Raw genomic sequence first — 15954 nt, forward strand, 5'->3', positions numbered from 1 at the left:
ATACGATGAAAGATCTCGGCCCGAAACATCAACACTTTGTTCCTTTTCATGCGTTCTGCCTGACCTGCCGAGTTCCTCGAGAATTTTGTGTGTGTTACTCTCGATTTCCCGCAAACTGTAGAATGTCTTGTGTTTATGCTGTCTTAGAAGTTTGTTTCCCCGGCAGTTCATCTGATCAACTAATCCCAGCAGCTAGTCACTGCACATTTTTATAATGCTGTTTATATTGTATTTACGAGTATTTATGTATTTATGCACATTTTATTCCACATCTCTAATTTCTAACTTTATTTTTTATATAATTCTTTACTCTTTATAATTATTGAATGTTATTTTTTGTTGCATGTCATGCCAACATACCACTGCAAATTCCCAATACACGTAAATGTATATGGTGAATAAAGTTGATTGTTGATCCTTATTTTCTGTGAGAATCCACTTAGCTTGTAACTTAGATTTAGAATACATTTCATTAAAGGTATTTTCATTAAAATCTATCCATTAAATTATTCTGTTAAGTTTATAAAATTTTATTAATTTACAAAGGAAACATTCTTATTGGATTATAAAATGCATGGGCAGCATATATAACACTATTACAACACCAGCGACACAGGTTCAATTCCCACCGCTGCCTGTAATGAGTGTGTACACTCTTCTCGTGACCTCGCGGGTTTCCTCTGGGTGCTCTGGTTTCCTCCCACATCCTGGAGATGTATAGGTTAGTAGGTTAATTGGTCAATTGGGTGGGTGGACCTGTTGGGCCAGAAGAACCTTGTACCATGTTGTATTTCTAAATTAAATTATAAAGTTTCTGGCCAGCAGCAGTTTAAGTTCTGGTCTTTATGTGAATCGATAAGCTGTACTAGACTGAGTTTGTTATGTGCTCTTCCTTCACAGTGATTATACATTCAGTGATATTGTTGATTACAGAATTCCAGTGCTGACCACCGAGTACGGCTTGACCTGGGTTTGTGGGACAAATTCAGTGAACTTGCCACAAAGTGCATTATCAAAATAGTGGAATTCGCTAAGAGGCTGCCTGGCTTCACAAGCTTGACCATTGCAGATCAGATTACTCTTCTCAAAGCTGCCTGCTTGGACATCCTGGTGAGTACCACACTTCGAATGAAAGTAACCAATCACCAGAAGAGCGTTTGATGGCTCTGGACATGAATGAGGGGGAATCGCGTTGAAACCCATCGAATGTTGATAGACTGGAAGTGGAGAAGATGTTTCCTGTCATGGGGGGGGGGGGGGGGGTCTAGGTCCAGAGGGACATCCAGTTAGAACAGAGATGAGGAGGAATTACTTTCATCAGTGGGTCGTGAATCTGTAGAATTCATTACCACAGGTAGCTGTGGAGGCCAAATCATTGAGTATATTTAAAGCAGAGATTGATAGGCTCTTGATTAGTAAGGGCATCAAAGATTACAGGGAGACAGCAGGAGAATGGGTTGAGAGGAATAATAAATCGGTCATGGTGCAATTCTGCTCCAAGGTCTTATGATGTTAATGTGTCTACCTCTGTATGTACCACCCCTGGCAGAGTGCTCCGTGCACTTCCCCCTCTCTGTAAAAAACCCACCTCTGACGTCCTCCCTGTACTTTCCTCCGCTTTCTGGTTTTGGTGATTGTCGCCTTGGGGAAAGGGTGCTGTCTGTCCACTCTGTCATAGAGCAATAGAGTCATATAGTACGGAAACAGGCCCTTTGGCCCACCTGGTCCGTGCTGACCACAGCACCCCTCCTCCTAGTCCCAGCTGCCCATGTTCGGTCCATGACCTTGCAAACCACTATCCTCCAATTACCTATCCATATGCCTCTTAAATACTGGTGGGGCTGGTAACCTCCACCACTTCTTCACATTACTCAGTCCAGGTACTGTGAGCTGGGTGTGTGGAATGATGGCAGAGGCAGATTCATTAGGGTTGTTTAAGAAACTCTTGATAGGCACATGGACAAATAGAGGCTCTGCAGGAGTGAAGGGTTAGATTGATCTTAGAGTAGGTTAAAAGGTCGGTAAAACATCATGGTCTGAAGGGCCTGTATTGAGCTGTATGTTCTGTGTTCAGAATCATTTTAAAGTTTTACCTTCTTTCATCATAATCTGCCCTTAATTTCCACTTATTGTGTTGAAACCAGCTGAGAGCACTGCGATCTTAGGCCAAGTCAAAGTCAAGGGGCATTGTCACATGCACAAGTCAGGTGCAGTAGAAAACATACCTACAGCAGCCTCACAGACACAGAGCAGCAGACAAACAGCATTCACAAGAAAAAGATAAATTATTCATAAATTAGGCGCAATCTTACAAGAAAGAACATTCTAACCACATTCTAGCATAGCACATTGAGAGTGTCCTGACCAGCTGTATCACCATCTGGTATGAGAATTGCAAGGCACCTGACTGCAAAACCCTGCAATGGATTGTGAGGACTGATGAGAGAGTCATCGGGGACTCTATCCCCAACAAAGCCCTCTCATTCCAGGATATATACACGAAGCACGCTGCTCGCAGAGCCCTCAATATTGTCAAGGACCCCTCCCCATCCACCCCACAATCTCTTTGATCTCCTACCGTCAGGCAGTAGGTACCACAGTATAAGAACAAGGAGAGTTAGGCTGGGTAACAGCTGCTTCCACCAGACTGTGAGAGTTCTGAATGCCCTGCTCCCACTCAGTACATGTTATTTTTGACATCGTCAGTAACAGTAACACAGTTGTATATTTAACTATACGTCATATATGCACTTTATGACAACTTGTACATCTACAGAATACTTTTATGATCTGTTAATATTATTTTATGAGCAGTATGTGATATACAGTATGTGCTATAGTTGTGTTTTGTGCCTTGGTCCCAGAGGATGTTGTTTCATTTAGCTGTGTACATGTGTGTGGTTGAACGACAATAAATTTGAACTTGATAAGAACCAAAAAACATGTATTTCAGTGCAGAATGGTGATAGTGTTGCTAAGCTGTAGAGTTTTACCTGTCAGTACCACGGTCAAAGGGAAGCAGGTTGTACTTGCTGGTGTGGGACGTCAGACATCTGTACTTTCTGCCGATAAGTGTGGCATGGTAGCGTATGGGTTGCAGGTTCAATTCTTGCCGCTGTTTTTTAAGAGCTTGTACGTTCTCCCCATGACTGTGTGGGTTTCCTCCGGCTGTTCGGCTTTCTTCCCACAGTCCAAAGTGCTGGTTAGGGTTGGTAAGTTGTGGACATGCCATGTTGGCACTAGAAGCAAAGCAATATTTGCAGGCTGCCCCCAACATATCCTTGGAATCTGTTTGTTGTTAACACAAAGAACACATTCCACTGCATGCTTTGATGTTTCGATGTACATGTGATAAATAAAAAAACACCATCCCTCAAATTATGACATACCAAGAGAGCAGAGATATTTGATGATAGAACCGTGTCCTTTAGGTATCACCGATGTTGGGGGTGTGCCTGTGATGTATCAGGCAGAGTTTTCTACACTCTGCAGCTTCTCACATTGCTTTGCATTCAATTGCTGTATCAGACCATGATGCAACCCGATAGTGAATATGTTAGAATGTTCCTATGTGTATAGGGAGCAGTTAATGGAAGAGTCTTCTAGATTCTGATTCCTTCTTCTTCAGCCATTACCTTTTCCATCTATCCCATGCCAGCTTCTTATTTCATCCCCACATCTTCTTGTTCTAGCTTTAGCCCCCTTCCTTCCCAGTCCTGATGAAGGGTCTCAGCATAAAACTTCAGCTGTTTATTCCCTCTCCATTGATGCTGCATGACCTGCTGAGTTTCTCCAGCGTTTTGTGTGTGTGTTGTACTTAACACGGGTGCTGTGGTGGAGATACATCTCTAGTAAAGGAGATGTAAGGAGCTCCTTCCCTCCACTAGCCTGCAGGTCACCCTCCGGCAAGGTGTAGCACCTGCTCAGCCCCCGATCAGGGTCACGTGAAGCTGTGGGAGCAGGTGGTGGATGGTCGTATGAGCAGCTGGTGCAGATCACAAGTTATCCAACCACTGATGTCAGGCAGACAATCTTCGAAGAACATTGATAATGGCTGGGCTCACCCGTCTTGTAAAGGCAATGACAAACCACTTCTGTAGAAAAACTTGCGAAGAACAATTATGATCATGAGACTATGATCACCTTCGTCATATGACACAGCACATAATGATGATAGTGATGTACTTAACATACTTTTTACACAATATCTTCTACCAAGTACATCACCAAAGACAAAAGGAAAGGATTACATAGTAATTTTTTATGTAGCAGTAACTTTTTTCTCTTCCTACAAATTGATCGATAGTGTTTTCTTTCCAATCAAAGCTGTGGTCTGGTAAATTGCTGTCAGATGGCCGGAGTCAATCTGTCAGTAGTTTTACGCTTCAGAAACAATCTCTCCAGCCACTTGACTGAAAATAAACGGGGCCAAGAACTATCAAAGCACTCTGCGCTGGTTAGTAGCAGTAACTTCACTGAACAAACAAGCCATTAACTCCCCAATTCACCTAAAGTAAACATGGTAGACACCTCCGCACTAATAAAAACAGTAACAAGACATGTCAGGAAACACTGGTAAGCAAAGATGGAGCGGCATTTAACTGCAGATTTCTCAACTCTAGTGTGATATTCCACCTGACTCAAAAACAGTTACTTTCCCCAAGAAGTAAAGTTACTCCCCCTCCATGCCCCCAATCACCACTCCTTTATCATTTCTTGTCAGTCACTTTATGTACAGACACTCCTGTGCCTAACAACATGTTATGGACATATGGTCAATTTATGTATACTGTATAAACTACACACTCACGTTTCATACAACAACTCAGCAGGTCAGGCACATCTAGGGAAATGAATAAACAGTCATCACCTTGGACCAAGACCCTTTCTCAGGACTGGAAAGGAAGGGGGAAGATGCCAGAATAAAAAGGTGGGTGGGGGGCAAGAAGGATAGCCAGAAACCAGGTGGGTGGGAAAGGTAAAGGGCTGGAGTGGAAGGAATCTGATAGGAGAGGAGAGTGGACCGTAGGAGAAAGGGAAGGAGGAGGGGACCCAGGGGAAGTAATAGGCAGGTGAGAAGATGTAAAAGACCAGAGTGGGGAATAGCGGAAGAGGGGAGGGGGAGGGAGTTTTTTTTACCGTATGTATATATTTATTGTGTTTTATTTGATTTTTTTGTTATCTTATTGTGTAATTTTTTGTGCTGCATTGGCTCTGGAGTAGCAGTTAATTTGTTAATGTAATTTGGAAATTACATTAAACAGTCTTGAATCTTGAATGGGAGGAGTTGTCTATTGATGGTCCTCAGGTTGCAGTTTTGACCGATCTGGGATCTACATGTTCTGGTGTGCTCTGGGCAAGAGTAGGTGGTGACTGTGGTCAGTGGTTGTGTCGTTTGGCTGTACGGTCTCTTTTTTTGCAGCGTTGCTTGTTCTCTGCGACACAGCGGAGTTCGTTCTCATCTAGTGCAGCTCCCTCTTGAACAGATTTCCTCCAGGTCTGTCTATTGAGTGTAATGTCTTCCCAGCTTTTAGATATAATGTTGGATTTCTTCAGGCTGATTTTGTTATTATCTTTGAATCGTTTCTTTTGCCCACCTGGGGCTCGGTGACCTTCCTTTAACTGGGAGAAAAGGATCTGTTTTGGAGTGAGGGGAGTAAGGCATGACCCATCCATTGGAGTTGTACATCCTAATTGGACATTATATTGGGACCATCCAATATTGATCAGTCTACTGGGGAAGTCAAAAGCACAGTTTAATAAATTAGTGTCTTTGATGACATGTATATACAGTTCATCCACTTGGGTATTGATTGAATCAGAAGCTATATAGTTTAAAGATTAAAGATTAGCTTTATTTGTCACATGTACATTGAAACATATGGAGAAATGTGGCCACTCCACCACCTTCTTATTCTGCCTTCTTTCCCCTTCCTCTCCACCCTTTATAAAGAATTGCAGCCTGAAAAGTCAACTATTAGTTCTCCTCCATAGATGTTGCCTGACCTGAGTTCCTGCAGCATTTTGTGTGAATGCATTTTTTGCATCAAATCAAATCAGTGGGGATTGTGCTGGGGGCAGCCTACAAGTGTCACCACACTTTCGGCACCAACATCGTATGCCCACAACTCACTAACCCTAATCCACGCATCTTGGGAATGTGGGAGGAAACCAGAGCACCAGGAGGAAACCACATGGTCAAAGGGAGAAGGTGTAAACTCCTTCTTTGCAAACCCCGATCTTACAGCTGCCACTAACTGCCACCCCAGCAGCATTGAACCTGTTCTGCTCTGCTGGCTTTCTGGTAAATAGATTTCAATAGGTACATTTATTGTCAGAGAAATGTATACAATAAACATCCTGAAATGTGTTTTCTTCGCAAACATCCACGAAAATAGAGGAGTGCCCTGAAGAATGAACGACAGATAAATATTAGAATCCCAAAGCCCCCAACCCCCCTCCCCACCAGCAATATGCGACAGCACCCCCCCCCCCCGAGCACTGAAAAGTGCAGCAAAGTATCAGCAAAGACACAGACTTGCAGAACTCCAAAAACTACTTGTTCACCCAGTAATTCAACAGACCACAGGCTCTCTCTCTCCCCCTAATAAGGGAAAAAGAGGTGTTCCCATTTCCCCATTACTGTAAATCTGCCTCAATCTACAGTAAACACAACCCTAATCTAACTAGGTCTTTCCACAGCAGATGCACCATCCACCTGTTCTGTTTGAGCTTCCTTGAAATACTTTCTCTGCAACTGTTACACTTTATTCTGTACTCTGTTATTGTTCTACCTCAATGCACTGTGTAATGGTTCTTATCTGTATGAACCTTATGCAAGACAGACTGAGTCTCTGTAGCTGTGACAGTAATGAACACAAAAGATTCTGCAGATGCTGGAAATTCAGAGCAACACACACAAAATGCTGGAGAAACAGCTATTTGCTGTTTGCAGGTCAGGTAGCATCCATGGAAATGAATATAGAGTTGGCCTTTCAGACCAAAACATTAACTCTTTATTCCTCTTCATAGATGCCAGCTAACTTGCCAAGTTCCTCCAGCATTTTGTGTGAGGCAAATAATAAACCTATTTACTAATTCATAAATAATTAAGCAAAGTGTACAACATTTTGTTTGCTATTTTAGTTCCTATTGAGAAATATCCTTTAATATTTATAGATATAAAGTCTCATTGCAATGACAACTGAGGAGCGTCCCTGTTGTTATACACTGCATTCATCACTGATTTATTAAGCTGAGGCTCAGGGCCAAAGAACCTGAGTGTGGTCAGGTGTAGCTCTTAGCCCGATGTCAAAACATCCCACTGTGATAATCTTCACTGAAAAGAGACCACAGTAATTGGACACAAGCAAAATTGAACTGTTCCTCGGACGCTACAATGGAATCTTGACCCATTGCTATGGCCTTGCTATGGCTATTTTCTGTCTGCACTGCACTTTCTCTGCAACTCTAACACTTTATTCTGCACTCTGTTATTGTTTTCCCTTGTTCTACCTCAATGTACTGTGTAATGATCTGATCCAGTAAGCATGATAATTGATTCACTGTACCTCAGCACATGTGGCAGTCATAAAACTATTCCAATTCCAAGTAAAATTGATCATTCCATTACCCCTTTGAATCTTTTTTTTTGCACCTGCCTACCAGGGTTAGCTCAATCCCCTCTTAACCAGCAATAGCTGGTGAAAATTCCAATGCATATGCACAATTCAAAATCACAAGCAGGTTCATTATCACTGACTGATGTGACATGAAAGTTGTTCTTAAAGGCAGCAGTATGGTGTAAAGTCACGGTAGCGTAGTGGTCAGTGCACCGTAGCAATTACAGCTCGGGACACCAGACTTGGGAGTTTAATTCTGCAGTATATACGAAGTCTGTATGTTCTCTTGAGTGCCTGGGTTTCGTCTGGTTGCTCCGGTTTCCTCCCATGATGCTGAGCATCAGAGTTCAGAGTTCAATTCCATCCATAAGGAGTTTCTTTGTTCTCCCCATGAACCGCATGGGTTTCCTCACACAGGCTAAAGACACACAGGTTAGTAGTTTAGTTGGTCATTGTAAATTGTCCTGTGATTTGCTTAGGTTTAAATAGATGGGTCGCTGGATAGCACAGCTCATTGGGCTGGAAGGCTTTTCTGTGCTGTATCTCAATAAATTAGAATAATGCAATATATTACAGATAAATAAATAGTGCGAAAAAAGGAAGAGCAAGGTAGTGTTCATGGGTTTATAGACCATCCAGAAATCTGATGGCAGAGGGGAAGGAGCTGTTCCTAAATTGTTGGGTATGGGTCTTTAGGCTCTTCAGCATTGAAGTACATGCACACAGATACTCACCAGTGTCTAGAAACACACACACACACACACACACGCTCACACTGACACACGCACACTCACACACACACACACACACACACACACACACACTCACACTGACACACACACACACACACACACACTCAATGTTTTAGGAACAGCTTCTCACCCACTCAACCTCTTAAGGTGACATGTAGTTTTTATTGTCGAAGTCCTATTGCATTTTCCAAGAAGGAGCTCTTGGACCAGGCAGTTTGCAGGGTGGATACTGTCTGCAATGATTGTTCACGTCTACAAAATGTATGTGCTTGATGCAGCCTGCCGCCTTTCCTCCAGACCAACTGGTTGTCTTCAGGGCATGGGAGAGAATGAATCAGTCATTCCAGTGAACTCACTCACAAAGAGATCATTATTCCAGACACCATTGCCACAGGGCGAAACTCAAGGAATTTCCGAGCTCGTTTAACTGTTGCATTGACTACAGCAACATGAACACTGCAAAATGCATCAATTTAGACAAAACGTTAAAGGCACCAGAAATAAAGCAGGTTCCCCAGCAAACCTCTAACTTGATATTTTATATCATTCTTTACATTTATTCCCATATTGGTACTTTAACTACTAACTTGATTGTTATATAAACCTTCATTCTTTATAATTGTTGAATGGTGTTTTCTTGTGTGTCACACCCTGACCAACTCACCACAGCAAAATCCTAATCCACAGTAGCTCTTCATGTGTTACCTCCTGTACCTAATAAAGTGGCCACTCAGTTTATGTTCATTGTCTTCTGCTGCTGCAGCCCATCCACCTTAAGGTTCAATGTGCTGTGTTTTCAGAGAAGCTCTTCCACACACCACTGTCGTAACGTGTGGTTATTTGAGTTACTGTCACCTTCCTGTCAGCTTGAACCTGTCTGGCCATTCTCCTCTGATCTCTCTCATTAATAACAAGTTTTTGCCCACAGAACTACCACTCACTGGATTTGTTTTTTTTTTGTTTTTTCCACCATTCTCTGTAAACTCTAGAGACTGTTGAGTCTGAAAATCCCAGGAGATCAGCAGTTTGTAAGATACTCAAATCACTCCGTCTGGCACCAACAATCATCCCTCAGTCAGAGTCACTTAGATCAGATTTCCTCCCCCATTCTGATGTTTGATCTGAACAACAGCTGAACCTCTTGACCATGTCTGCATGCTTTTATGCATGAAGTTGCTGCCCCATGCTTGGCTGGTTCGATGTTTACATTAACAAGCAAGTGTACAGGTGTACCTAATAAATTGGCCACTGAGTGTATATGGCAAATAAGGTTTATCCTTGATCCTAGAAAGGTGAGAAATTGAGGAAGAAAAGCATCGGAAATCTATCAGACCAGTATGGCTAAACAGTAAAGAAGCAAAAATAACCAGATTTAATATCTGGCAAAACGAAACCTGATGAGAGTCATTGGCCTTCCAATTCTAACACCTGAGGCAGCATTTTTTTGAGAATAACGTGATGAATTTAAAATAAACATAACAAGTAAACATCCTGAGCTACAACATACCCCAGGAGCCCACTTCCAGAAAATAGGTGCAATTCTTCTCTCTGTGTGGCATGTACACACACACAGGCGACTGGGGCATGCACATTACTGTCAGATGTGAAACATTCGTTATTTCATCACACACAGAATTACAGTGCAGAGGAGACCTGGAAACAACACACGTGGAAATGGGAGGGACTTGATGGATCATCATTTAGACTCAGTCACAGAGCAGTACGGCACAGATATCGAAACTTCAGTCCAAATATCTGTAAGCAGGTTCAAGTGTTTGGTGAGTGAGGCAGAAGGCACTGACTACAAATAAGCATATTAACAGTAAAGGGGGGGGCAAAAGTTTAGGGGTAGCACGAGGGGGAACTTCTTTACTCAGAGAGTGGTAGCTGTGTGGAAAGAGCTTCCAGTAGAAGTGGTAGAGGCAGTTTCGATATTGTCATTTAAAAAAAAATTGGATAGATATATGGACAGGAAAGGAATGGAGGGTTATGGGCTGAGTGCAGGTCGGTGGGACTAGGTGAGAGTAAGCATTCGGCACGGACTAGAAAGGCCGAGATGGCCTGTTTCCATGCTGTAATTGTTATATGTTATATGACAAGAGGCATAGATCAAAAGGACACCTATAGACTTTTCCCCATGGTGGAAATGGCTAATACCAAGGGACATCATTTTAAGGTGAGGGGTCATAATTTTAAGGTGATTGGAGGAAAGTATAGGAGGGATGTCAGGGGTAGGATTTTTACACAGAGTGGTGGAACACCATGCCAGGTAGAGGCAGATACATTAGGGGCATTTAATAAACTCTTAGACAGGCACATGTATGACTGAAAAATTAAGGGCTATGTAGGAGGGAAGGGTTAGATTGATCTTAGAGTACGTTAAAAGGTCAGTGCAACATCAAGGCATACACAGTCAGGAACCTTTCATACACTTTCACTTGCAAGAATAAACAGAATCAGACTCAAAGGTTCAAAGTTTCATTTATTATCAAAGCACATATCCAAATACAACTCTGAAATTTGTATTTAATATCACTGACATACATCATGAAATTTTTTTTATGGCAGCAGTGCATTGCAATACATAGAAATATAAAACTAAATTACAAGAAGTATATATAAAAAAGAAAAAATAAACAAGTAGTGGAAAAAGAGAGGAAAAAATAGTGAGGTGGTGTTCATGGGTTCAATGTCCATTCAGCATTCTGATGATGGAGGGGAAGAAGCTGTTCCTGAAACATTGAGTGTATGTCTTCAGGCTCCTGTGCCTCCTCCTTGATGCTAGCAATGAGAAGAGGGCATTTCCTGGGTGATGGGGGTCCTTAATGATGGATGCCACCTTTTTGAGGCATCAAATTTTGAAGGTGTTCTGGATGCTGGGGAAGCTAGTGCCCATGATGTAGCTGGCTGAGTTTACAATTTTTCTGATTCTGTGCAGTGGCCCCTCCATACCAGACTGTGATGCAATCCGTTAAATGCTCTGCACAATACGTCTGTAGAAATTTGTTCACGTCTTTGATGACATATCAACTCTTCTCAAATTCCCAATTAAACAGAGTTGGTGGCGTACTTGCTTTGTAATTACATCAATATGTTGGGTCTAAGGTAGTTCTTCCAGAGATGCTGACACACAGGAACTTCAAAACTGCTAACCCTTTCCACTTCTGATGCCTCCATGAGAACTGGTGTGTGTGCCTTTGACTTCCCCTTCCTGAAGTCCACAATCAACACAGCTCACTATTCTTTAAGTGTTTGGTGTTTACACTGACAATTGAACAATTAACAGATGAGGATGTAGACAGACTACAGCGAGTTAAACGAATTCTTGAAAAGCAACTATGGAATAAATTTGAGAGCAAACAGTACTTTCTGAATGATAACCTCTTTGCCTGTATATTGTAACTTGTCTGCTGATATTGGAATTTGTTAGGGTACGCTGGTTCCCTCCAGATACCAAAGACATGAGGGTTAGAGTTATTAGGTTGTGGGCATGCTATGTTGGTGCCAGAAGTGTGGCAATATTCACGGGCTGCCCCAGCACAGCTTCAGACTATGTTTGTCATTGATGCCAACAACTTATTTCACTCCATGTTTTGATGTACATTTGACAAATAAAGCTAATATTTAATCTTTTCCTGCTGAGGGGTCTTGGCCTGAAACATCAACTGCTGTTTTCCACAGATGCTGCCTGGCCTGCTGAATTCCTCCAGCATTTTGTGTGTGTGGCTTGGATTTCCAGCATCTGCAGTATTTCTCTTGTCTTTACACTTTTAGATATTCTTTGATACATACTTATGCTAATTTGGGGCATAAAAACCCTTCAAAGGGTATTTTCATTATTCCACCAGCAGGCTGTGAAAATGATTTTGGGGATTCTATATGCGCCTGCAAAAAAATTGTTGTTCTTTTCCGCGCCTTGTAGCAATCTTGCCATTTCTTTAGCAGCTTTGCTTGTTTTTTACGAGGCCAAGTTGTTAGCTCGACACTCAACCCAGCACGGATGGAAAGCATGCAAGGAGCTGGCCGGATTCAAACCGGGGACCACTCGCCTCAAAGTCTGGTCTGGGTGGCACTACAGCACCGTCTGGCACCTACAAAAAGTAGTCTGGGCCAATTCAGGGCTTGTAGATCAAAACGTTAAGCTATTTCAAAGGAAAAACAAGACAGTAAGAATGTGAGTCTCAATTTGTTCCTCACTTTAAGCAAAGCACGAACACACCACGTGGAAACACAATGACGTACACCATCACATATTTATACACGTGACCCATACGGAATTATTTAAATAAACAAGAATGCCCAATTAAACAATATATTTACAATATTACACAAATACTACTGAAATATTAAATACACAACATAGCTCACCCAGATACAGGGGATATGATGATGATAGCATGATCAAGCATATTAATGTGTGGCTGAGAGACTGATGTAGGGGGCAGGGCTTCAGGTTCCTGGATCATTGGGGCCTCTTCTGGGGGAGTTAAGACCTGTACAAAAAGAACGGGTTACACCTGAACCCAAAGGGGTCCAATATCCTAGCAGACAGGTTTAATAGAGCTGTTAGGGAGGGTTTAAACTAATTTAGTGGGGGATGGGAGTGATAGGGTTAAGGAAGGGGAAAACAGAAATAAATCAAAGGTAGCTTACAACAGAGATTATAGAAAGAACAGGCAGGAGATGAGGCTTAATCACAGCCAGTGGGGTGAGTTACAGGGTAATAGAGGCGTGGTGCAGTTAAAACAGAAAGCAACAAATACTGGACTGGAAGTGTTATATTTGAATGCACACAGCATAAGAAGTAAAATAGACGATTTTGAAATTCAGCTATAGATTGTCAAGTATGACATTGTGGCCATTTCTGAAACTTGGCTAAAGGTCGGCTGCCATTGGGAGCTGAATGTCCAAGGATATACGGTGTATTGGAAAGATAGGTTAGTAGACAGAGGAGGTGGTGTGGTCCTGTGTATAAGAAGTAATATTAAATCATTAGAAAGGGATGACAAAGGATCAGAAGGTGTAGAGTTTCTAAGGATTGAGTTAAGAAATGGCAAGGGTAAAAGGACCCTAATGGCAGTTGTATACAGGCCTCCAAACAGCAACTGGGATTTGGATTACAAATTACAGGAGGAGATAGAAAAAGCATGTCAGAAGGACAATGTTATGATAATCGTTGGGGATTTTAACATGAAAGAGGATTGAGAAAACCAGGTCAGTACTGGACCGCAAGAGAAAGAATTTGTAGGATGTCTAAGGGATTTTTTTAATAAAAGCTTGCTGTTGAGCTCACAAGGGGATCAGCTGTGCTGGATTGGGTGTTGTGCAATGATCCAGAGGTGATAATAGAGTTTAAGATTAAGGAACCCTTAAGGAACAGTGATCATAATAAGTTCACTTTGAAACTTGAGAAAAGTGAAAATAAATACCAATGTGTCAGTATTTCAGTGGAATAAAGGAAATTACAATGGCATGAGAGCGGAATGGGCCAAAGTTGACTGGAAAGGGACACTAGCAGGAAGCAGAGCAGCAATGCCTGGTGTTTCTGTGAAAAATGAGGGAAGTGCAAGGCAGATATATTCCAAAGAAGAAGAAATTTTCGAATAGAAGATGGACACTATCATGGCTGACAAGTGGAGTCAAAGCCAAAGTAAAAGCAAAAGAAAAGGCCATAGAAGGAAGCCAAAGTTAGTGGGAAGATAGAGGATTGGAAAGCTTTTAAAAACTTACAGAAGGAAACTAAGAAGGTCATTAGGAAGGAAAAGATGAATTATGAAAGGAAGTTGGTGACTAATATCGAAGAGGATACTAAAAGCTTTCTTAAGTATATAAAGGGTAAAACAGAGTTGAGGGTAGATATAGGACCAATAGAAAATGACGCTGGGAATACTGTAATGAGAGTTGCAGAGACGGCAGAGGAACTGAATGCGAATTTCACATCACTCGTCACAGTGGAAGACATCTGCTATATACCGAACGTTCAAGAGTGTCAGGAAAGTGAAGTACGTGCAGTGAAAATTACGACTGAGAAAGTATTCAAGAAGCTTACTGGTCTGAGGGTGGATAAATCTCCTGGACCTGATGGAATATACCCTCAGCTTCTGAAGGAAGTAGCTGGAGAGATTGTGGAGGCATTAGCAATGATCTTTCAAGAATCGATAGATTCTGGCAATGTACCGGATGACTGCAAATGTTACTCCGCTATTTAAGGAGGGTGGGAGGCAGCAGAAAGGAAACTATAGACCTGTTAACCTGACATCAGTCGTTCGGAAGTTGTTGGAATCGATTGTTAGGGATGAGATTACGGAGTACCTGGAGGTACATGACAAGATAGGCCAAAACCAGCATGGTTTCCTGAAAGAAAAATCCTGCCTGGCTAACCTACTGCAACTTTTTGAGGAAATTACAGGCAGAGTAGACAAAGGAGATGCAGTAGATGTGGTGTACTTGGACTTTCAGAAGGCCTTTGACAAGGTGCCACACATGAGGCTGCTTAGTAAGATAAAGCCCCGTGGAATTACAGGGAAGTTACTAGCATGGGTGGAACATTGGCTGATCGGCAGGAAACAAAGGGATCCTATTCTGGCTGGCTGCCGGTTACCAGTGGAGTTCCACAGGGGTTTAATGTTGGGACCGCTGATTTTTACGATGTATGTCAATGATTTGGACTATGGGATTAATGGATTTGTGGCTAAATTTGCCGATGTTACAAAGATAGGTGGAGGAGTGGGTAGTGTTGACGAAACAGAGAGCCTGCAGAGAGACTTAGATAGTTTAGGGGAATGGGCAAAAAAAGTGGCAAATGAAATACAATGTTGGGAAGTGTATGGTCATGCACTTTGATAGAAGAAATAAATGGGCAGACTATTATTTAGATGGGGAGAGAATTCAAAATACAGACATGCAAAGGGACTTGGGAGTCCTTGTGCAGGATACCACCAAGGTTAATCTCCAGGTTGAGTCAGTAGTGAAGAAGGCAAATTCAACGTTGGCATTCCTTTCCAGAGGTACAGAATATAAGAGCAGGGATGTGATGTTGAGGCTCTATAAGGCAGTTGTGAGACTACACTTGGAGTATTGTGTGCAGTTTTGGGCTCCTTATTTTAGAAAGGATATACTGATTTTGGAGCGGGTTCAGAGAAGATTTACAAGAATGAGTCCAGGAATGAAAGGGTTATCGTATGAGGAATGTCTGGCAGCTCTTGGGATGTATTCCCTGGAGTTCAGGAGAATGAGGGGGGATCTCACAGAAACATTCCAAATGTTATAAGGCCTGAACGGATTAGATATGGCAAAGTTATTTCTCATGGTAGGGGAGTCTAGGACAAGAGGGCACTACTTCAGAATTGAAGGACGTCCATTTAGAACTGAGATGCATCAAAGGGTATGGGGAGAAGGCAGGGGAGTGGGGATGGCTGGAAGAATTGGATCAGCCCATGATTGAAATGGCAGAGCAGAGTTGATGGGCCAAATGACCTACATCTATACCTTATGGGCTTATGAATAAGGTTAGACTGGGAGGCCACCAGTACAGACTTACAGTAGATTCACTATCTGGCATTAGTCAGCCGGTGATTAAA

The 15954-nt window shown here is 42.2% G+C and overlaps 1 protein-coding gene across 2 annotated transcripts in view; it reads left to right on the forward strand.

Annotated features, from left to right (window-relative positions):
* LOC132378243 (retinoic acid receptor beta-like) overlaps positions 1–15954 on the forward strand; it is a 205980-nt gene that overhangs the window by 173303 nt on the left and 16723 nt on the right. For both annotated transcript variants that reach the window (XM_059944989.1, XM_059944990.1), the window contains one exon: positions 934–1110. In XM_059944989.1, the coding sequence (XP_059800972.1) occupies positions 934–1110 (177 nt within the window). The remainder of the gene's footprint in view (positions 1–933; positions 1111–15954) is intronic.

Source organism: Hypanus sabinus, chromosome 20, assembly GCF_030144855.1.
Source record: "Hypanus sabinus isolate sHypSab1 chromosome 20, sHypSab1.hap1, whole genome shotgun sequence".
NCBI lineage: Eukaryota > Metazoa > Chordata > Chondrichthyes > Myliobatiformes > Dasyatidae > Hypanus > Hypanus sabinus.